The sequence below is a fragment of the Numenius arquata genome, chromosome 1 (assembly GCF_964106895.1).
Source record: "Numenius arquata chromosome 1, bNumArq3.hap1.1, whole genome shotgun sequence".
Lineage (NCBI taxonomy): Eukaryota > Metazoa > Chordata > Aves > Charadriiformes > Scolopacidae > Numenius > Numenius arquata.
Genome location: NC_133576.1, coordinates 69892107 through 69915253, shown reverse-complemented (window position 1 = coordinate 69915253; position 23147 = coordinate 69892107). Strand labels below are relative to the sequence as shown.

Below are 23147 nucleotides of genomic sequence, written 5' to 3'. Positions count from 1 at the left end.
ACCAAGTGAAAGGGTATGAGACAGTGGGCACAAACTGGTACAAAACATTTCTTTTAAACGTCCCCCCACCCCCAGAACAGGTTGTCCATTGGAGATGTGGAGACTCAGTAAGTGAAGATGCTCAAGACCCAATGAGACACAGTCCTGGGCAACCTGCTCTGACTGCCCCTACCCTGAGCACAGGGTAGGGTTTGGACTTGGTGACTGCAAGAGGTTCCTTCCAACCTGAACCAGGCTCAGGTTAGCTGCTTGGGTATCTGTCTATAGAACTGCATCTATGTGTAGGTATGTATCTATAGAGAGGGAGGGAGAGGGACCTCATCTCAATCAAGGTGTTTTAAGTTTCCACTAGTTTCTAGTTTGAGTCTCTCGGGGCCCCTTTAGCTGCTGGTTTTGAAGCTGCCTTTTTCTTTTTTTCCCCATTTAAGAAAAAGGGCATGCTCACTGTTCAAATAGAGGAAGATATTTTCTGAAATTCAAACATTTTACCAGCTCTGGTTTTGTGAGTGCTGCCCAAGACATAACTTGAAACTAGGATTTTATTATTTTTTTTAAAAGGACACTCAGTTAAGTAATGCTTTGAGTGAGGCTATTTGTAATTGTATTTTCATCCTCCCTTAGGGATCCCTGCTTCAAGCCTTTAAGTGTTACATTCAACAGGTATCTGCTTCCTTAAAGCCTTTCAGGGAAGGTATTTTTTACGTTCCACAACAGCAATCCCCCAAAAATAGCATCACGTTTTCCCAGACTTTTTACCTGTGGGAAGAACACCCTTCTCCATTCGAGGAAACAACCAAGAATACATCACAACCACAGTGTTCGACATCTGGGTTCTTAAGTTAAGAACTTCTTTTATTAGTGTAGTTTTCACGATTGCATAGTTTGCAAAATAAAGTTGTAACAGTTAAATGCAGTGTCCTCACTGTGACCGTTCTATTCTAAACCACTGACATGCCCAGCGATGGGAATTTGCACCACACACCACCCGTACTGAAAAGGTCCTTTTCGATGGCAAGTTTAAAGTCTAACAAACCAAAAAAATTCCGGTAAGTTCAAATTCCATTGCCAAAGGAAGTCGTTAGATAATCCTTTGTAATGGAGTCCACACAATCTAGATTATAAAATTCAAGATTTTTCCAACAAAAAAAGGTAAGTGACAGAAGAAATCTGATCAAACTGCTTATTGCAAGGTAAATTCTTGTAAATATTCTACATGCTAAAAACCTCAGCTATATGAAAGATCATTACCGATTTTGTTTCAGCTTGTGCTTTTCAAAAGTGGTTGTTGAGCTCCTCTCAACATGAGCTGCAAGTTACCAGGAGACTACCTGGTGAGGGATGTGTCACGCTGTCATCCTAAGCAGGGAGTGTCAGGGGAAGGAAAGGTAGGAGAACGCTGGGATTACAGACTGACTCCTGGTCATCACCAACAACATCAACCAAATGCCTTTTCAACTGGTTCGGTCCCACGGTGTCAGATGACTCGACAGCTCTGATACAGTGTCCAAAGTCACCCCTTGCTTGCAGACAACCATTTATTCAGGTGCTTACCAGGACTCAGAGGTGTTATCTCCTTCTCCAGCTGCTGCTCAAACCTCCTCCCAGCAGAGCCCCTCTGGGAATCAGGACTTGCTAAACACCTGGCCTACAACTCAGCTGCTTTGGGAACATGGTAAGAGACACGAGCCACCAAGATCACCACCACACACAGCACGTGCTCCGCAAGGGGACATGAAGCCAGAGGAGAAACCTTTGCTGGAACACGCCTCTGTTACTTTGCCAAGCCCCGAGAGGCAAACCTCCGCCCGGCATTTCCACGCCTGTCGGAGCCCATGAAGTGAAACTTTGATTATTGAAGCAAACTGTAAAACACATGGGCTTCTATGTCCATCTCCTTTATTTGTGGCTCTGCGTTATAATGATTACAGGTCGACTTTCATGAACTGTACAAGCAGTAAAAGGCGGCCAACTATGCTTTACATCATTTTTTTCACACAAAGCAAATACAGAAATATCCAATTGCCTAATTTTCTATTTAAAAAAATTTCTATAGGCACAAAGCAGAATAATGTTGGAAAAGAGTCAAGGGAAGAGGTATGCATAAATAAAGAAGTACTTCTTACATCAAAAATGTCCCAAGAATCACAAAGTCTGCAGAAGCTTGGTTAATCAAATACTGCAGTACTGATCTCATCAGTATAAAAGTGAAAGAGCTTTAGTTCTGTAATAAAAATTCAATTTATTTTATTTTCTTTTGGAGAGAGGGAGGGAAAGAGGGTGGAAGGAAGGTGTAAGAGAAGGAAGGGCAAACTTTAAAACAGCAGCCAGTATTAGGAAGGGCAGTAGGAGAGGTGAACAGGCACATTGGAACCATGGGAACGTGTAAATTGACCACTGTCAAACCAGTGTAAATTTCTTGGTTTCTCATGGAAAACATTTTATCCACATATTTTCCTCCCAAACATATATCCAACACTGTCTTCAATATAGGACTTTGTTGGTAACTATTAGAACAGGAAGAGTGCGTTTATTCCTGCCTCCCCATTGCTGTAAAAAGTTATCTAGATGATTTCAAACACTTTCTTCAGCTCTACTATAAGCTGCCAGTCAGACTTCTGCATTTCATCCCTGAACCAGTCCTTCAGAGCATCGATGGACTGACGGCTGATCTGTAACACAAGACAAACACGTATTAATAACGGCTGAAGAAAGGGCACCAGTTTGCACAGCGGGGAGGCTCCTCCTAATCCCAGTTTTGCTTTTGATCTGCTGCATGACCCATCCCATCCCTTTCCCTTCCTTTCTCCTCGTGTCCCTTACCTGGTCTTCAGAGACTGCAGAAGAACAGACCATCTCACAGCGAGATAAGAGCCTGAACTGGAGAGGACCTCCCGCTTCTCCCAGGGCCCACAGGACCAGCACTACCTCCCAGGCCCGGCAGCTCCACCTGGAAAGCCCCTGTGGCTACTTGCCCCCTGTTCATGGGGACAAGCCCCCAGAGCATGTGAACAGCAGGGGACATCTCCCAACATGGTAACTAAAGCAGCTGGAAACGTGGAGAGCTGTGGCTTTGCTTCTGACAGCAGAAAACTGAGCAAGGGCTCATCTCCTCATCCAAGCCCAGCGTTCCAGAACTGGAGCAACTGAAGTATTGCTATTATTGCCCAATTTCAAAACTAGGCAAACACAATGACGCTGTAATGCCGCAGGGGACTGCTGAGCTGCTCTGAGCACCAGCTACATACACCCATATGCAAATAGCTCATTTAGCATTTTACCCTCTCGGGTGCAATCAGCCGCAAGGTATTTTTAGCTGCGGTACATCATTCCTTCGGTCCTCTTGAGGGGCAACCACTACAAACCTCAAAACAAGGCGACAGGGAAACTCGGCTGAACTACGCCACACGTGAACCTTGTCCAGTGTCTGCCAGTCTCTGACGGAAGGTTCCTAGTGTATGTTTCTCAGGCTTCATGCAACATTTCCCCGTCACGCAAGCTGCTGCTGCGTCATAAGCCCCCTCCAAAAAGGCAGACTGCTCTTACCTTGCTGACGAGGATATCGGTTGCTTCAAAATGTCGCCCGTACATTTTTGGTGATTCACCAGGAATAGGTTCTATTTTAACACATACTTCTTGGCCTTTTTTTGCAACCTCCACTGGCTTATGGTTTACTTCAATACTTGTAACTATTCCAATTTCAACAAACTGTAATACAATGAAGAAGCTGTAACACACATCCACAGCACCTCTGCAAACGCGCTCTTCTCTGAATTCCTGTTTGTATCTACAGACTTGCTGGTAACGAAGTACTGAGCTATCGGAGCAGCCACCTCAGAAGACACTGCACTGTAAGCACGTGGTACTGAAGAGGGCAGCCACATCAAGCCATCCATATAGTTCATCTGGGATATCGGACGTCAGGAGTTGACTTCCCCCCCTCATTAGCTACCAGGAATGACAATTTTGCTCATTACTTCTTATCACAGTCCAGAAATTGCAGCGGGAGAGGGAGGGAGGTTGGTTGACTGGCAGGGTGCTGGGGCAGGCTGGAGGCTGTGGCCTCCTACGGGACTCAGCCCTGCTCCAGCAGAGAACAGCCCCATGGCTGATCACCAGGAAAGAGACTCCATCTACAAGTCTGAGTCCTGTTTCCTACCAAAACTGTGCACCGGGGGAAGGCGTGCAAGCGTTTCCTGCTGCATCGTCCCAGGAACTACCAAGGCAGATCAAACGCCCCCCTGAGAAGAGACGCTTACTTACGTTTTTGCTGGGTACACACATGGGCGTCCCCTGCTTCACCTGGCCGGCCTCCACCACTACACCCATCACTATTGGGTCACGAGAGTTGAAAATGAACTGAGGCAGTATTTTCATCTTGCAAGGAAATACTGCTATATGCCTGGAAGATGACAAAAAAAAGGCATTTTGAAATAGGTGTTGGAACAGTGTACACGTTAACAGTTCTACCTTCTCCCACACTTCTTGGGTGTTTATTCCGGGAGTGTCACTTGGGGAAAAATCAAGCAGGAAAAAACTCTTTTCCAGTCTTGCTACTTCTAGTCAATACTTGATCTTCAAGAACTACAGGGAACAATAGTCAAGCATGGCCAGCATGGATTGTATTTTGACTGGCTTGGGCAGTCAGCTAAGACCAAAGGAATAGTAATTTCACAGTATAATTACAGTCTCAGAAGAACATAGGAATAGAAATATTATTGCCTCAACCCATCACAGGGACTCCAAAAATTCAAGATCTTTGTAAAGTGAAAAATATGTTCAAATGCTGAGGCATACAAAGGCAAATTGGGATCAATATGAAATAAAATACATTTTCTTTTATTTTGTCTGTCCTTACTTCATTGAGGATCAGCCAATGACACAAGGTCACAAGGTTCCAAAAATTAATTTTGGGTCCCTATAAATTCTTAAATGATTGCATATTCACATTACTGCCATCAGAATTAAGCTCTATACGTTGGAATTGCATAAATATGAAACAACAGAATCCGAATCCCTTTCGTTTTCTTAACTCTGCAAGCCTAACCCATCTGTCGCAGACTAGGAACAGAAGCCAAGTACACAAAGCCAACCATAGTAAGAACACTCTGTATTATGTGATAGTTTTAGCTAAATCTTACAACTGTTTCACAGCTGTCACCCTGGTGAGCCTAGTCCCAGGTGTAAACAATTTAAACTGGAGTTATTGTCCTATCCTCTTCCTCCTTTCCTTCTTTCCTTCCCATCAGAACTACATGCTAAATAATAATATGGAAACAAGAAAGTTAAATGCAATTTCATTTACAGTAAGACAATTAAGAGAGACTGTTATTCGGGAAACATCCAAAATGGGATTGCTCTTACTTACTTGAATTCCTCTTGTTTCTGCTTTTTGTAGTCTTGTCTATACTTTGTGAAGGCATCAAATAAGTGATAAATTATTTCAGCACTAAAAATTCGAACTCCTAAACTATCAGCCATTTCCTGTGCATCGCGTTCAATCCTCACATCGAACGCTAGAATGACTGCGTATCTGGAAGTAAAAATAAGTCAAACAGTTTACTAGACGGACCACAGAACCCGAGCTAAGGAGGGGGCATCCCTGAAACACCCCCAGCCATTTATCAACATCCTAAAGCAAAGAAGTTACTTACTGCGGGTCATGCTCCAACATCACCGATGCCTTCATAACGTCTTTTTTATGGACAGGACCTATATTAATTCCTGAATACTGTTGAAGAGGAAAGCCACACAAATCAGTCACTAATCTTTCTCAGCCGAAAGGAAACAGTTACGCACTAAACTGTAGAAACAACAGCATCAGATACAGCCCAGAAGTACTTACTGGCACTTCTGATGTTTTAAGAAATTCAAGTAATGCTTCTAAAGAGCCTAAAGTAGAAGCCTGGACATAAACACCTTTCTCTTCTAACTTGATTGCATTCAGTGTTTGCTTCAGTTCGTGTATTAGTTCATCCTTTAGGAGGAAAAAAAAAAAAAGAAAAAAAGGAGAGAAAAAAGCAAGTTTTAGTTCTATTGTTACTTATGCCTCAGGGTACAAAGTTTTTCTGTCCGTAAGCTGCTGAAAGCACGTGACAGCCATACTGGTAGGTACCAACTCACAGACTTGCAGTACAGGTCACACGCAGCCCCGTGGTACGCTGCTGCTTGCATCTGGCATTGGAAAACTCTGAACTGAACTAGACGCAGGGATTTTGCAAGGCGGCCATCGTATAACAGAAAGCAGATGCCCATCTTGGGAGTTAGTAACATTTCGCTGCAGAATGCACATTGCCCTCCCCAATGCTCTAAGTTTCTACTGGTGGGACTGGCTTAGCGGAACACACACCCCACAGCCTGTGGCAATAGCTTTGGCTGCCTAACTGAGCATCAGCAATAAAAGCAGACGCCCTTAAAACCGTGAGCTGGAAAGGACTCTGAACACTCTTTAGGCCTAGGTACAAAACAGAGGATACAAGAGAGAAGTTTCGGAGAAGTTAAAACAACAACCCATTTTTAAGAGGCCATGCCTTTTAAACCACTCAGTCTTTGCCAGATGAATGGGTGCTGCCATTTACTTTAAGCCCTCACACATCTCCTGCTCATACACTTTACATACATACTCATATGTACCCAGAAAAAAAGGTCTGTGTTTGGAGGACCTAAAAGATTAACCTCCTTTTAGAGGCAAAGATAAGTAGACAGAAGGCTAAAGTAAAACTATGGTTATAAATAAACTATCAACATGTGAGTTTCCTTTTTAAACTCACTTCCTGATCTGTTGGAGAACAGGAACATCTCATCTCAATTTTGGTTTTAAGATAGCTGCGTTCTTTCCTTTGCCGTTTTTAAAGTTTAAGTCACAATAGAAATTTACTACATGAGTCTTGAATCAGCTTTGCAATTATGATAGTTTAAGGAACTCCACTAGCAGGTATTTGCCTAATATAATTTAATCAAAACATATGCATAAATTACTGCAAGTACCAAATCAGTAATTGACATGTAGTCAAACTATGCTATGCTAATTGTTTTCAAACCTTATCCTATCAGCAGGGATACCCCAGCAAAATATCAGGGAAAAGCTAAGGGTCAAGATACTGAAAACATCACCACAGTAATGCTTCATCACATGGCTACAGCATGTTACTGTAACATCGTTACATACATTATATGACATGTATGTGTTTTTAAAACGCAACCAAAAAGAGCAAGTTACTCGCACACTGAGCTCTCAACATCTGAATGAGCTTCATCACCACAGAACTCGGTTGCCCTCAGTTTGTGTGTCTTATTTCAGCGTTAGCCATCTCACCTTGAGGACTGGGACTTCATCCTCTTTATGAGCTACAAGCAGCGGCAAACCGGCCAGTGTTTTTTCCAAATCTTTCCCAAGAATCTTCACACCTTGAGCAGCGACGACCTCTTTGTGCTTTTCATACTGGTTCTGAAAAGGAGAAGACACAATAGCAAAGAGTTCACGGAGACGCTACAGCGGAGCAGCTAAAGAACTTGCCATCAGCCAGCAGAGTGGGACAGTGAAATCCAGCAGCTCCCATCTTTCATCAGTGATTTTCTCTACTTTGCATTTGCACGTTTCAGTCTGCTTCTCTCCCTTCAGATACCCACCCCACCCACCCCTGAGGGCGACAGGGTAGAGGGAATCATCTAAAAACAGAGGAGGCCAAAAAGAAAAAGAGCAAGCAGTGATAGGCAGCTGCTCACTAAAAAAACCCCACAAATTCAGGCCCATAGAGAAGTAAGGGGAAGACGCCGACAGCTCAACTGAAGCACTAAAGCTCAGTTGATACAGCCCAAGGCTCTGTGAAGGAAGAGCTGTCTCATTCTCCCACTGAAGACCTCCCATCCAGCCTTCTCCTGTACACAATTCCATGCTTGATTTCCCAGGTGCTCCTCCCCACCCAGGGGAACCTCAAAGATCTCCCCCCACTCGGGGCACAGCTTTAAGGCATCACAGAAGCAGTTATTTCTGAAGACCTTTAAATCAATGTCGGAGAGATTTTGATTTGTTTAGGAGATGTCTCAGCCTTTTCTTGAAACCGCAAGGCAGCTTTGTTCCTCAGCAAGCACTTTTTTCCTGCAAGCCTCAATTCTTTAACCCTCCACACCAAAATCTGGGTCTTACTTCAAGGGTGACAATTCCCCACAGACAGGCTGAATCGAAATGTATCCTTGTTGCCTGCTTCAAAAAAAACCCCAAATGGCTCCCCTAGATCCACTTCCTCAGCTAAAGATTCCCAAACCCAGTGTCCATTGTGGTGCTGATGCCTATACCCCATCTCCCACCAAAGTGCAGAAACTCATCTGAAGATCTTGTTGAGAGGAACCTGTGATTTGTTCTGTTGCTACTGAGTCCCACAAAAAAAAACACCCTTCAGTCTCATAAGAGTGTCACACACCAGTTTATCTTCTGCTTTGAATAAAGGGAAGCAAACAGAGAGAAATGCTTTCAATTCATTCCTCATGGTACCAGAATATATTCAACAGCTTCCAACAAAGCAGAGAACATAACCTAAACACAAACGTCAATTTTTCTTTTCTAAGCCATTACCAAGTTCTGACTGTAAAGCCACACTCCAGAGTGGGAAGTCTGACTCGGATTCTCCAAGACAACTGTCCTACCCCACAGCTGATGAGACTGCCATACACACAAAGCCAAAGAGTGGTTCTTGTCTTCCTATTTAAAGCAGGCCAGGAAGCCCTTCCTCAGACTCCACATCAGCATCAGTGCTGCATCCTTCAGCACCTCTGAGGCCACAATGGTCTCACAACAGAGAATCAACCAAGACAGAGGGAAAACGCTAACGTCAACCCAGGCCCAGCAATTATTGGTACTAATTTACAAGATCTCATGGTTTCTAAGTTTGCAGGAAGGAACTAAACACTAAGGACTACAGCGACCTGCAGGGGGACAGTTCTCCAATGAATTGAAGCACACCACAGCTGTTATGGCCTTAGATTAGGACCCCCACACTAAACCAAACATTTAAAGCCTGTCCTGTTATATTTACCTAGTATGGTTTTCTTTGCCTTAAGCAAAGATGTGCAGACACTTACTTCTTCCCTTTTAAACAGGAAAATCAGAGCAGCTCTTTTCATCACCTTTGAAACATATGCATTAATATTAATGTATGTATTAATGTATTTATAGCCTTTCATTTCTGTGGCTCTCCTTCCTTTCATGGAAAGCAACAGAGGCAGGATCTCAAAATCAGTGTCTCTCCCTAATCTATCAAGAGTAAGGCAGCAAAACCTCCAACAACTCTTGAAAATGACAAAAGGCTGCAGATTTTATACAGGTCCCGGTTGTCATGATCACTCACCAACTACTCTTGAGATTTGACAAAAGCAAACAAGTGATTTTGTAAGTGTGTAAGATTTTTGTTATTAAAAAAAGCCCACTTTCACTAATAACATATACTTTAACTCAGAAGTCACTGTACAAGTACACTCCAATTTACGTCGAAGATGGGTCTCTCCCTCTCACACACAGCCACAGGTTTGAATCCCTCATTAAAGCATGCTCATCTCACCCTGCAAGGCGACTCCTTCATCTTTTTCTTTGCTGCTGTTAGAACAGACACACCAATAGGTATATACAAGTACATTCACGAGAACACTAGATGTGCACCATTTTCTCCTTTAAGTCATCCTCAGATACTGCTAATGTAACTGCACTCTACTACATTCTCACTTGTATAAAAACTTTAATTTTTTTTCTCTATTTCTAAATCTTCTCTAAGTGTTAATACACTAGCCAGTTTCCTTACCTTAACTCGTAGCTCCTTCATAGGAGGAGGTAGCAGAAGACCTCTAATCTGAGTTACTATAGGACCTTCTACCCCAGGAACAATAATCGTGTCTCCTTCTTTTAGGCGTCCATTAATCAAAATAACATCTATGGTAGTGCCCATGCCTGGCAGTGCTTTAACCTGGATGAAAGGGGGGAAAAAAAGTTACTTCTTATTTAAGTACTTCAAACACACCTTTTTTACTAGAAGGAAGGGGACAAGGAGGGGAGAAATTTCTAGATGAATTTCAAAGAACAGCTGCTGAATTACCTCCATGACTTGAGCTCTCAGCTCCTGACACTCAGCCAGTCTCTTGGTCAGCATAGTTTGCGTTAGCTCAACAAGAAGAGCTATCAGACTTCCCATGCCATCCCCTGTGTGAGCAGAGGTAGGTACAAGAGAAACAAAAGTGCGGGGATCCTTATTCTCATAAAACAAGGCAGCGTTCAAGCCCTAGAATCAGATCAATAGTTATACAGGGGAAAACATATATATGCATCAGTATTAACAATAACATTCAACCTCAATCGATTACTATCGCATTTTTAAAATCCCAGTTTTTTAAAAAAGACATTGTTACTGACATTAAGCTATGGAACACGAAGACTCAACCCCCTCTTGGAAGCAGCATGGAACAACGCTACAAAGCTAATTACCACATCTAGCTTCTAGACAGCATTCTATGGCGCCAACAGAAGTTCCCAGAACTGACGCGATTCATGCCCTGCCAGCATCCAAGGGAACAAGAGACAGATGGGATTCTCTCAGGCGGTTCCCAAAGAGAGAAAGAATAGGGACAGAAAACTTAATCTGCTATTGACCACTCCATTGACCACACACAGCAATTAGCTGCTACTTTTCTCCAAACTAGCGCTCTAAGGATAGAGCGGCTAAAAGAGATTAGTTTAACGAAGTTCGGTTTATGAGAGGTAAACATCAATGTGTCAGAAGAGATGAGGCAATTTTCTTGATATTTCAAGTTGTTTTGTGGAAAGAAAAACACCCACCCACCATACCCCCCCAAACCATACCACCCACCATCTTTACTATCACTTTTGTTAACCAAAGAACCCTGAATATTCCAGCCTACCTGTTTTGCAAATTCCACTATGATAGCTTTTGCACGTTCTTCAAATTCATCTTTTGTATTCTTTTTCTGCTTCTTTAAGGTGACAGCTACATCTGTATCTGGACTTTTTTTCCAGTCATATAACCTATCAATCTTGAAAATACAGTAGTATGTCATCTTATGCAGCTTAATAAAGGGCATCTTTATGCTTATGCCACATCATCCGAGGGGAATACTTTATCAGCCAACATAGGTAGCCATTTATTTGCTCCAGTAATCAAATTAAATCTTTTTATTTGCTGTAGCTGCTATATTTATCTGTTTATGTATTTACCCACTGTTGGACAGTATTTCATGATAGCAATACTACTTCAGGTTTAGAAAATGCAAGCTATAATAACCTAGGTTCATATGGGAAAAGTTTATATACATTAATTAAATCAAGCTTAAAGTAAAACATTCAGAAGAGACCCACACATAGCTTCACATACCAAAAAAAACCCCAAAAAACAAATGAAGGGTTGTGGGTTCTTTTCTGAAGAGAGACCGTACCAGTTTTACAAAGAACTTCTAAAATCTGCTTCTAAAATTGGTGAATTTGGACCTTTTCCCATGTTGCTACAGAGAAGGGATCGCAGGGAAGTTGTTCAAAAGACAACTGCAGACTCCAGAAATAGTTCCCCAAGCAAGTTTTCAAAGCCAGGCGGACTTAGTCCAAGAAACTATTACATTTGCTGTACAAGTCAAAACTACATCTTTAGAAAATGGATTATAACCTTGTGAAATGATAGAGCTATAACCTGGAATGCGAGAACTTTTGGCTATTTAATCTCAGGCCCACTGTAGGCCTTACCACCTCTCTATCCAGTAGCCTTTTTTAAGAACAGTTGTTTTCAGCAATGAGATAATGGCCTCCTCAGTTCCAACCACCTTAAATCTTAATGCTCTTTTCATTTTTTAAAGCATACAGGAATTTCTACACTGATGAATTTCACACGAGTACCCTTCTGTAAGTTCTCTGTCAGCATGTCAGATAGTATCCAAAGTCATTGGACACAAGTAAATTCCTTATTATAATTCACAGAAGTAATGAACAAACATAAGTCATCACAAACAGCCAGTGTAATTTCTCACGTACAGGATTTCTAAAAACAAGGCTGAAAATAACTGGCTTTACCATTTAATATTGCAGAGCCTGAAATACCTCCCACCAGTGATCAACATATTACTGTTCCATGAGCTTAAAAGCCAGCTTGTCTTCAAGTCCAACTAACAAGCATCAGTAGCTAAAATAAAGTAGGACTTTTCAACATGAAGCTTGTCTTTCCATTTTATCAGAAAATGCACACAAATTCACGTCAGTAGGTGCAAGACTGACCCACAGCCAAAGTGCAAATTCCAGAAGTATGAACCAGATATGAAAGCAGCATAAGGTAAAGAAAATTATCAGTAAGGACTCCAAGAAGAACGACAGATTGTTCTGCAAAACTCCTGTAAAGCCATGGGGGTATCAAGGACACGAAATCTGCAACATAGAGGATCTAAGAGCCACTGCTTCAGATTTTACACAAACAATTCAAGTTCATGGAAGAAAAGAGAAAATTGGCAGATGTCAAATACACTATCAGAGCAGAAAAGCACACTATTAGAGTGAAAAGCTGTCTTACCTTGTTGAGGGCTACTATAAAGGGGCATTTCTTAGATTTCAACAGATTTATTGATTCAATTGTCTGTGGCTCCAAACCATGCATGATGTCAACTACGAGTATAGCAATATCACAAAGTGAGCTTCCTCTATTTCTTAGATTGCTGTGGCATTAAAGAGGAAAAAATAAAAATCAGTCATGTAGCAACAGAACTTTAATGAAAACACTAAATACCATGTCAAACAACATTTGACCAACAAAAAGCTAAAACCGATCAAGTTGTTATTTTTCCCTCAAATATAAACTATAGCAAAAAATATGCGAATCACACTATGTAAATTCCATTTAACAGAATATATTAGAGTATGTGTAAGCAAAACCAAGAAACTACTACTATCCCAAGGGTTTTCCCACTATTATATATTTTTAAAAGTTAAGAATACGTTCTGATTTTTTTTCCGAGTGAGAACTGAGAAAGTTACAGTGAAATATAGGAGTGCAAAACCTGAACAAGATGTTTTAGTGTTTATGTAGTATCGTATAATGAGATCATTGGACATCTTTGGTGCCAAAAAAAACCTGGCTAGAAGATGAAGAGCTGTAAGTGGTATGATGCCAAGGAACTGATCAGAACATCAACAAGTATCCCAAGACCTGGCATTTCAGTGCTTGCAGAGGTTTATGTTTAAGAATGTCACATCAGAGTCTTAATCCTTCTCTTTGGGGATTTCACCAGAGCACTACCCTCAGCGAGTACACTTTGTGCATACCATGTTTTATACTTAAAAGTTGATTTAGCGGCTTGCCTGTGTGTCACTGGTGTTCCTAGACTGCATACGAGCTCTGCTAGGAATCACCTGACTCATGAAGTTACCTTGACTGGGACACTATGAAACAGAGGCTAAAATACAAGTTTTAATTTCTCATAGCAGAGTACTTAGGTCACCTGAAATCCTCACCTTTTCTTCTCCAGCTACGTTCCTGTTTCCATCTTTCCACTTACACTGATTATTGAGTAGAGTTATTTACATGCTTTTTCAGATACTCATGGCTCAATTGTCATGAAGACAGAAAATTAATCAAAGGTCAGCAATTAACCAGATATAAAAAGCACTTTGTTAAAAATATATCCAGAGCCTTAGCCATCACTTCTGGGAAGTACTGCATTGTGAGAAAACATTACCTGAAAGACTCATGTCCTGGAGTGTCGATTATCAGCATGCCTGGAATTTTTATGTTCTCTCTGTCAAACTAACATTCCAAAATATTAGCCATCTTGTAAAGATTACACAAGTAAAATAAAAAAACCCTAAGAGCTGGCAGCATTACTGACCGCCTTCACTTCAAAAACCCAGATAAATATTTTAAGAAACACCAGCAACTTCCATAAGTCAAATCAGTCAAAGCTCATTTCAATATACATTAAAAAAAAAAAAAGATGCTGCACATTCCCCTAGGTATCAAGTGGCCATAAGCTCAGCTAAAATTTGTAAGACAAAGCAGAAAAAAATAGGAAAAAAAAAGGAAAAAGTAGTTCAAGCTAGTGAGATTTATCATCCCTGTCTTGAACATTTCCTCCTCGCCACTGACTTCAAATTTTCAAGAAATTTAGTAAAACCTTGAAAAAAGGCACCACTACCAAGGTTTTTCAGTCAGCTGCTGCTGCAAGCAAAATAGAATATAGCATCCAAAACAAGAAACACAGAACAGTCTCAATTTACAATCAAAACATTGATGTATTTGCAGTTTATGTTCATATGTGTACTGTCTAGAACTGAGTATTAGTTTATTTTTCTGAAGAAGTGGCAACACATTAGCTGAAACCAAATATATCAACTAAACTTAAAAATGAGACAGCCTCCCCTTTGGGGTGGGGACGAGGGGAGGAATTTAAGAACAATCAACGCCAATATTGGCGATGAGGGGAAAAGAACATCTGCTCTTGTCAGGAAATCTCACAAGGCCTTAACTAGCTTACATTTCATTATTTTTTTTAAAAACAGTCTTTGAAGTGCTATAACTTACGTTTTTCACCATCTTAGTTTGCTCGTTAATAGCTTCAAGGGGAACGTTAGTTGCACCGATCTGCTGAGTGATACCACCAGCTTCACTGTCCTGTACATGAGTATGGCGGAGCTAAAGACAAAAAAAGACCAGAAATACTTACACGTAAGAGACTAAAGTCATCTCTTTGAGTACACTTTTAATTTTCTGTTTTCAACCAAAAAACCCACACGCATAAACAAGGCGTACAGGCAGCGCCTTCACATTCCACATCTTACCTTATCTAAAATTTTGGTCTTGCCTGTGTCTACATGCCCCAGGACACAGATAACTGGTGCTCTAAGCTTTTCAGTGTTCGTATTTTTGCTGTTTTCAGCTCGCCGCTTCTATGGAAGAAGACACATAAAAATTGGTAAGTATATACCAAAAACCACAGCTCACCTCTTTATTACAATACATAAAACATAGTTAACTGTGGGACTTAAATTTTCAAGGCAATTTAAGGTCTGTAATCCCTCTTTTGGTAAATCAAAATATTACAAAAGCTAAGGGGGTTTTTGTTTGATTTTGGTTACAGTCTAGTAGGCTAAGTTATTATATGCAATAACATGTAGGTTTGTTGATGGTGCATTCTGAAGAAGGACATTAGCAACCACAAAAAATGTTGAACAGTTTGGAAGTACATCTTTTAAAATTCTGAAATATCTATCTGTAAAGGATAATAGCCTCTTTCTACAGAAGGGGAAGAGGTGGAGGGGAACAACACTGAAGTGCACATTCTTTGTGAACAAGTGGTCTTAATTAACCCAATTTCTGGGCCTGCCTAGATATTAGTCATGACACAGCCATCACTTTGACAAATATGGTTAAAAGGCCTTTGAATGAACTGAAGATGAAGTTGTTTCTTATACAGCACGAGAGTCCAGCTGTTCAAACAGAGCTGTATCTTAGTACCTCAATTCTCCGTTTAGCTTTGTCATAAGCACGCTCTTCCTTAGTGCGGTCATCATCAGAGTCGTACTCAGAATCAGAGCTAATTTCCTTGCTGGGCTTTTTTTCCATAGATTGTTTTCCAATAGCTTGGGAGTCTGCCTCTCTCTCATCTGAAGTCTTTTCATCCTCATCTTCACTCCCTTCACTATCTTCAGATTCTTCACTTTCTTCTTCCTCTTCCTCATCCTCTTCCTCGTCCTCATCTTCCTCCTCCACTTCATTTTGTTCTTTGACTTCAATGTGGACAGGTTTGCTCTCTGTCAAAAAAACCAAAATCTGAAGTAAAAATTTTCTATTTAATTCACAGCTGTGGGGGAGGGGGCAACAAAAAACCAAAGAGAGACTACTACAGAAGAGTGAGGACCGAGAGCAGGTTCCATTCAAGAAGCACCAGTCAAGATCATTTTTCAACTTTCAACATAAAAAAAAGTGTTTCATGTGCAGAGCTGCTGACCTGTGTTTAGAATCCATACAAGCAGAGTGAGTTTGGGGTGTGGGGAAGAATGATATTATCAGCACACGCTTGACATCATTTGTGCATACTCAGATGAAGTGATATTCTTTTAAAGCTGTGTGTGCTTCATAAAGGAATGAATGTACAAATACCTTTAAACAGAAAGCCAAAATGCTCCAAATTCACCACAATATGGATTCGGTGTGTTACTGATCAGGAACATACATTTAAGCAGAAGTAACAATTGGAAAAATCCTCTACATCTTAACACCTCTTCTACACCTTAAGGTTTTTGTAGACTGTTCAGAGAAGATGAGTATTTTTCGGAGGAATTCTTCAGTAAACAAACAAAAACAACTACCAAAAAGTAATATTCTTTCTTTGAAAGCTTCCCATTTATCATACTTGGGAAATCATATAAGACAAGCTAATAAACACACTTTTAAAGCCATGCGTTCTCTTCCTTACAGAGCTGCTAGGAGGCTCACTGCTCTTTGAGATTTGTTACTTTTCCTTGATACACTGGAAGTCCCTCAGCTTAGTAATACACTAAATCTAATTCCCAGGAAGGCACTTTTTCTGGATCACATTGGCAAGTCCTTCAAATGTAAGCTGCAAGAAGTGGGATGTGACATTCTCCCCAGGACAGCGGCAACAGACTGAAACAAGACTTCCGAGAAGGTGAACAGCCCTTAAATCTCCAAGTACAACAGTCTAGCACCACAGGAACACGCTTGTGCTGAAATAGAATCCATACTGCTATATATGCATGCACTTAAAGAATTACACTTCAAAGGACATGTGCTGGAAGAATAGGGCTGAGCTAGTCAAAAAATACTTGATGAATAGTCTTTGATCTTAAGAAACAATGAAGACAGATCACGGAAGCGCTAAGAACAGTAATCAAATCCTATTCAGGAAGACTTGCAGCAATAAGGCTTCCACCATTTCCACAGCAGTAAGGCTTGCTCCACCACTGGAAGAAAACACCTGAGAAGTTATCCCTGCATTCTTGTGCAGCTCTGGCTTCCCCAGAAACACTGCTGTTGGCTGCAGACAGAATATGGGCTTTGGCATATACGTGCAGCTATTTGAATGTTCTGGCAATTCCTCCCTTTCTTCCACATCTGCCTCTCAAAGCAGCAGATAAAGAAAGCACCTAGAGCTTACTATAATGCACATACACTAAGCTTCACACCATCTTAGTCCCCCACTTCTTTGAGAACTTGTCTCAAAGGTACTCTCCTAGATGTCGCCAGATTTGTGTAGCGAAACTGTTAGGGCTTTGTAATGGTTACCAGAGAAATACAGTATACCAGAGTATACAGGTAAAAAGTTTCCCTGAACTCCCACAGGTGGTTTAAGCACATAGTAAAAGGAGAGGATTTTTACTCCCATAAAAATGGACAAAAACAACCCTAACTGGCTTATTTGAGGTGATAAGTGCATATGTGACTATTTCTAAAGGGTCTTCTTGAGAAGTATTTGTGCAGGTTCTGAAAGCTCTGCCGTTGAGAAGAAGATCTTATACCTGTTTCTTATCACACTTGCCTCACAATTTAGCTAATGGGGCAGAGGAAGAATCCAAATACAACATTGTTTTCTACACTGTCCAGGTTTCAGCTAGGATAGAGTTAATTTTTTTTCTAGTAGCTGCTGTGTTTTGGATTTGGTATGAGAAGAATGTTGAGGAATGTTGATAACACGTTATTTTAGTTGTTGCTAGTTGATATTTACATTAGTCAAGGACTTTTTTTCCTTCCTATAGAAGCTGAGAGGGAGCGCAGACAGGATAAGCTGGCCAAAAAGGAATATTCCATGCCATAGATGTCATGCTCAGTATATAAATGGGGGTTGGCTGGGGGTGGGCAGGCATCCAGGATCACTGCTCCATACCAGCTGGGGACTGGCTGGGCAACCAGTCCTCAGATGGTGAGGGCAACCTGTGTTGTATTACTTTATTTTGTACGTTCTTTTACCATTATTATGATTGTTATTTTCTCAACCCATGAGTTTGAGGTTTTACCCTTTCCCCTCCTTTTCTCCCTACCTTACTGGGCAGGGGGATGGCACTGGGAAGTGAGCAGCTGCGTGGTCCTAGTTGCCAGCTGGAGTTAAGCAACAATGTACAGAAACAAAAGACATAGCCCAAAGAAACCTCTTAATCAGAAAAAGCATCCATTTGGTGTTTACATGCCCACCTTTCTCTCCATCTTCATCACTAACCATAGCTTCCCAGTCATCCAAACCCCCGTCTTCCGTTTCTTCTTCTTCCTCCTTTTCTTCTGAAACTGAGAAATTCAACAGTAAAGGAAAAGAAGCAGCCCAGCAACATACAACATTTTTAGATGCCCCTTCCTTTGACATACTGACAACTGCAACTTATAAGGTTACTGCTACCATAGTTCTACCAAATTATCTCTGTGTTCCCTAAACAGAAAATGCTGTACACTGAAGAAATCTTCAGTTCTCTCCACAAAATCTTATAGTGCTAGCACCTTTGCCTAGCAAAACTTCCCCCTTCCCTGGAAGTGTTCAAGGCCAGGCTGGATGGGGCTTTGAGCAACCTGCTCTACTGGGAGGTGTCCCTGCCCATGGCAGGGGGGTTGGGACTTGATGATCTTTAAGGTCCCTTCCAACTCTAACCATTCTATGATTCTACGATTTTTGGAAGACACAGCTAAACTACTCATCTAGTTCCTGTCTGCATATCATGCAAGTGCCTGCAAAATGCATGCCACACAAACCTCTACAACAACCACCTTCCTTGAAAGGAGCTGCCCAATTAACAGTTAGCCATGTGTAACAAAGTGACAGAGAAGAAAACAAGTTACAGTATTATTTTTAATTAGTGGGTAAATAACAAGTTCTTCTATAAAAGAAGAAAAGAAATAACAAATTCTTCTATAAAAGAAGAAAGAAAAGAATAAACAAATTCCTTCTATAAAAGGAACTTTTTTAGGGCTCCAGGTGACTTAACATAATTATACCGTGGATTCCAGAAGCACTGAATATATTAATTTCAGCAGGAATTCAGTCAGATTTATTAAGAGACTGCAGCTCTTAATGACAGACAAATGGAAAAATGCAAACTCTTAACCCTCTCCAAAAGAGGCATTAAATAATATATATGTTGCAGCACATGGAGTGTCACAAAATTTCAGCTCTTTGAAATGAAGTGTAAGTTCCAGACTGATAGAATATTAACTGGCAACTAATGTTCTACCAGTGAGCCCTTCTCTTTTATGGCAATGGAATTGCTCCTTCAAGAGATAAGTCAAACTACAATTACAGTACACATTCAGCTTTGGTCTCAAACATCTGGCAATTTTATAAGTATTTGTCTGACTTAAGAATAAGGGTACAGAGTGAAACAGTTCATGCTGAGGAAGAAGTCCAGTACAATGTGATTTTGCCAAAACAAGTAATACTGTGTGTAGGCAAAAATGAGGGCAACAATCACTGGATATGCTAATACTCAGTTTGACAAGCTAACCCACATCTGCTGCATCCAGCACTTGTGAAAGCAAAACATTTGGAATCACATTGATTGCCACTGTGAATATTGTGGCATCAATGCTAGAAGCAGCATATTTGTCCCTTGTCCCCACCTAACCACTCACAAAACAGCCTTTTAGAAAGCAAATGAAAAGTCAAGAGAGCTAATCACAAGACACTGAATGTACTTATTTGAGATAGTTGCCTAAGCCAATCGAACACTGGAGTCCGCTCGGAATAAGTGACCTTTACAGTCTCATTCTGATGCTTCACACCTTTTTATTCCATAAAATTCCATCAGTTCCTCCCTCAGGAAAATAAAAAAAACAAACCTACCTCAAGAAAGGATGGCCACTTTGCCCCCATTCAACAGGGTATGATAGCTACCATGCAGTACTGTCACACAGTCTTATTATGTGTTTTAAGTTTATTAGCATTACTACTAACCTGGCTCTACTGGAAGAGGAATCTCTTCTTTTACTGGTGTTTCCAGTTCTACAGTATCTTCAGCTGGGGAAGTTACCTCCACACTTTCTGAAATTGCAAGAAAGCAAATTGGTTGTTACATTATTCCAAAGTGCAAACCAACTGAGTTACGCATGCAGCTTCACATTTAAGTTCTAATTTTTTTTTTTCCAAGCAAAACTTTCCATACAAAATCTGAGTTTATTTAATACCAAGCTAACTGAACTCCCACTTACTAAGCTAAAACAAAAGTTAGAGCACGTGGCTTATTTGAAAAACATTTGGCTTTCTAAGCAGTTAAACAGATTTATGTAATAGGTCACTTATTGGCTAAGAGGATTACCGTTGCTTTTGAACATCAAAAAAAACTCCTCACTTTCTTTAAAAGATGAGAGAAAATGAAGTAATACTAATGAACTACCCATTCCTGCTCTACTGTTCCATATTAAGAAATATCTGATACATTTCATAAAAGCACTGTTCTCAATCCTTTACACACACTCTGTAAGTGGTAAGTAGCCACATAACACTCATGTCTAATGTGAAAAAAAACAACCAACCAGCTAAATAACAAAAAAAAAACAATGCAAAGGGATTTTGTTTTGTTTAAGCTAAGGAATAGTCTTGAGAATAGCCACAGCAATACGCCCACAGACAAACAAGAAAAAAAATTCTGACACACACTATGTCTAACTAATACAATAAATTCTAAGTTTTCAAAAATGCAAGCTCTCTGAACTACTCATGCCCTGAAAACTGGTTTTACACACAAGAAAAACAAAACAAAAAAATTGTCTCCAACTTAAAAAACTAGGGCCAACCCCCTTTCATCCTGGGACATCAACTTAGACTTAATTACAAGTCCTTATTACTTACACTACCTTGTATTTAACCTACATATGCACACAAAGCATTCAACCTCACATTCGTAAAAGGCCTTTACATCCTGTACATCTCTGACATTAAGAAATTCTAATGAAAATACCCAGGTTAGGGAAAAAACACTAACAGACAAGTAGATTGCAAAACAAAGGACTAAGTGAGCAGTCTTCAAAACAACTTTAAGATCCTAACACTTCAGCACTTGCATACGGGGGCAGGGGTGTCTAAAGAACCTCAGAGGCACGCTGAAGTGCAATTACTTTAGGATTAGCTGATTTATTCCACAAACACTTCCGGAAATGTGACTAATATATTAAGCATTCCTATATGCAAACCACACCTTCTTTATTTTCTGTCTGCTGCTGCTTCTTTTTCTTTTTGTCTTCATATATTGGCCTCTTCTTTGGCACAGAGTCTTTGGATGGCACTTCAACACCTGAAAAAAAAAAATTGATAGAAAGAAAATCCAGGTGATTAATTACTAACCATAAGCTTTGGTTTAAATGAGAACACCGATTTCCAGAATTGCCCTAAGCTGAAGGAAGGAAGAGAGGGGAAGTAGGTTCAATGCATGTTTTATCCTTTTAAAAAGTCTGATTTTCAAAAGCTGCAAAACTTGAGCAAAGTATAGTTCTTCAGATACTCTGAATGCTCTCAAAAAGAAGCCAGCTTACTAATGGGGAGAAAAAAAAACAAACCCACAAGAAAAACCCCCAATCTGATCCTAAGACTCCAGGTTTGAAGTCCTTACATAGGATTTCATGAACACACATACCTGAAGTTTAACAAGCATGTCAACCTAAAGTCTGTTCTGCTAAAACTCACCAGTCTGCCGCCAGTTATCTTAGTTTCAGACAAGCTGGAGCAGCTAAGAGGCACAGCTCTTCTTAAAAGCTTAACGTTGGTCAGTAGATAGTATTTTGCTTTTTGCCCAGTGTTGGGGCTTTTCTGTTTGTTTGGTTTAACAACATAGATGTTTTTAGGTATTAAAATAATGCCAGGTTCAATTCATCAGCTTCATCTCTGCCTCACCAGAAAGACAGCACTGTAATGTTGGAAGGGATTCAATTAAAAACAGAAGCTTGGTGCAAAGACAATTTAATAATTTAGTTACAGCTGCACCTTCTGAAACACTCAAAATTCCTTCAGGTACTGTGTGATATACAGTGTAGACGTTGACAAAAATACAGTTGTGGCAGCACACAACCAGAAGGATTTAACAACAACAGAAATGACTAAAGAAAAATGGCCTTTGCGTATGTTTAAGAGCTCCAAACATTTTACTAGCTATATAGATTCCTACCCTTACAGCAAAGTGTCTTACCCTACCGGCAGAGTGTCAGATAGTGTTCTGTACAAATACAAAAAGAAGGATACTCAGCACCCAGGAATTTATTTTTTTCCTTAGCCACAAACAAGCTACCAGGAACAAATCAGGACATGGGCTTACAATACGTCGGGTACATTTACCTCATTGCAATGGAAAGAGATCATATTTGATGGAAAAGCAGAAGAGCTCTTGTATACCCTTTTCCTGAAGCAAACGCAAGAGGATAATATACTGTTCCCGTGGACTAACTAACTTGAGGCAAAACAATGCACTTGCTTAAGTGAGCACATGAATTAACTCAAGAGGATCCAGATCACTGGTCTGACAAGACCTGCAGCACAGCCCGTCTGCTTTTCCTGGCATTTGGACTAAGCAATGGAAAGCAGTGATTTTTCCTAAGTTTTGTAACTGACATCTTTACACTGCAAGTAGAATCTATTAGAAGTTGGACATTTAAAGTGTAAGATGAAAATATACAGGCATTTACACCTACTTAAAAAAGAAAGGGGGGGGGGGGCACATACACTGTCTTACTTGACAAAAGAGCAACTTTACATGGAATTAGTCAGTATTTGCCCTCCTAGCTTCAGATAAAAAAAAAAAACAAACACAGAGCAGTAAGGGGTACAAGTTTTTTCATTATTATTATTTTAAACTTTATTGCTTACCCTGAGCTTGGAGTAGTTTAAGAGTAGCCTCTGCTCTGGCTCTGGCTTCTCGTTGAGCTTTTGTTAAGAGTTTTCCCTCCTTTTTCAAACGCTCCTTCCTCTCTTTTTCCTTCTGTTTCTTTCTTTCTTTCCTCTCTTGCTCTAATCGTTCCTAGAAAAAGGTTAAAAAACATGCAGAAATTTTAAAACATGCTTTACACAAAAGCTGGCCAAGTGCATATTCTACTGATGAGAAACATGTTAAGAACTAATCTATCAACTGCACCAGCAAGGACACAGGTTAAGATTACCCTCTCCCTTACTCTGTCTACAGAGCAAGATGCACGTTA

The 23147-nt window shown here is 40.5% G+C and overlaps 1 protein-coding gene across 1 annotated transcript in view; it reads right to left on the bottom strand.

Moving 5' to 3' along the window:
- Positions 1-828: 828 nt before the first annotated feature.
- Positions 829-23147, bottom strand: part of EIF5B (eukaryotic translation initiation factor 5B) — a 39375-nt gene continuing 17056 nt past the window's right edge. Inside the window, exons 6-24 of the mRNA XM_074145320.1 lie at positions 22819-22969; positions 21161-21256; positions 19921-20007; positions 18177-18266; positions 15483-15778; positions 14807-14914; positions 14550-14660; positions 13708-13775; positions 12546-12687; positions 10900-11031; positions 10080-10262; positions 9789-9950; positions 7313-7444; positions 5843-5974; positions 5652-5728; positions 5366-5530; positions 4261-4399; positions 3544-3705; positions 829-2669 (exon numbers count right to left, since the gene is read on the bottom strand). Of these exons, the coding sequence (XP_074001421.1) occupies positions 2562-2669; positions 3544-3705; positions 4261-4399; positions 5366-5530; positions 5652-5728; positions 5843-5974; positions 7313-7444; positions 9789-9950; positions 10080-10262; positions 10900-11031; positions 12546-12687; positions 13708-13775; positions 14550-14660; positions 14807-14914; positions 15483-15778; positions 18177-18266; positions 19921-20007; positions 21161-21256; positions 22819-22969 (2541 nt within the window). The 3' untranslated portion in view covers positions 829-2561. The remainder of the gene's footprint in view (positions 2670-3543; positions 3706-4260; positions 4400-5365; positions 5531-5651; positions 5729-5842; positions 5975-7312; positions 7445-9788; positions 9951-10079; positions 10263-10899; positions 11032-12545; positions 12688-13707; positions 13776-14549; positions 14661-14806; positions 14915-15482; positions 15779-18176; positions 18267-19920; positions 20008-21160; positions 21257-22818; positions 22970-23147) is intronic.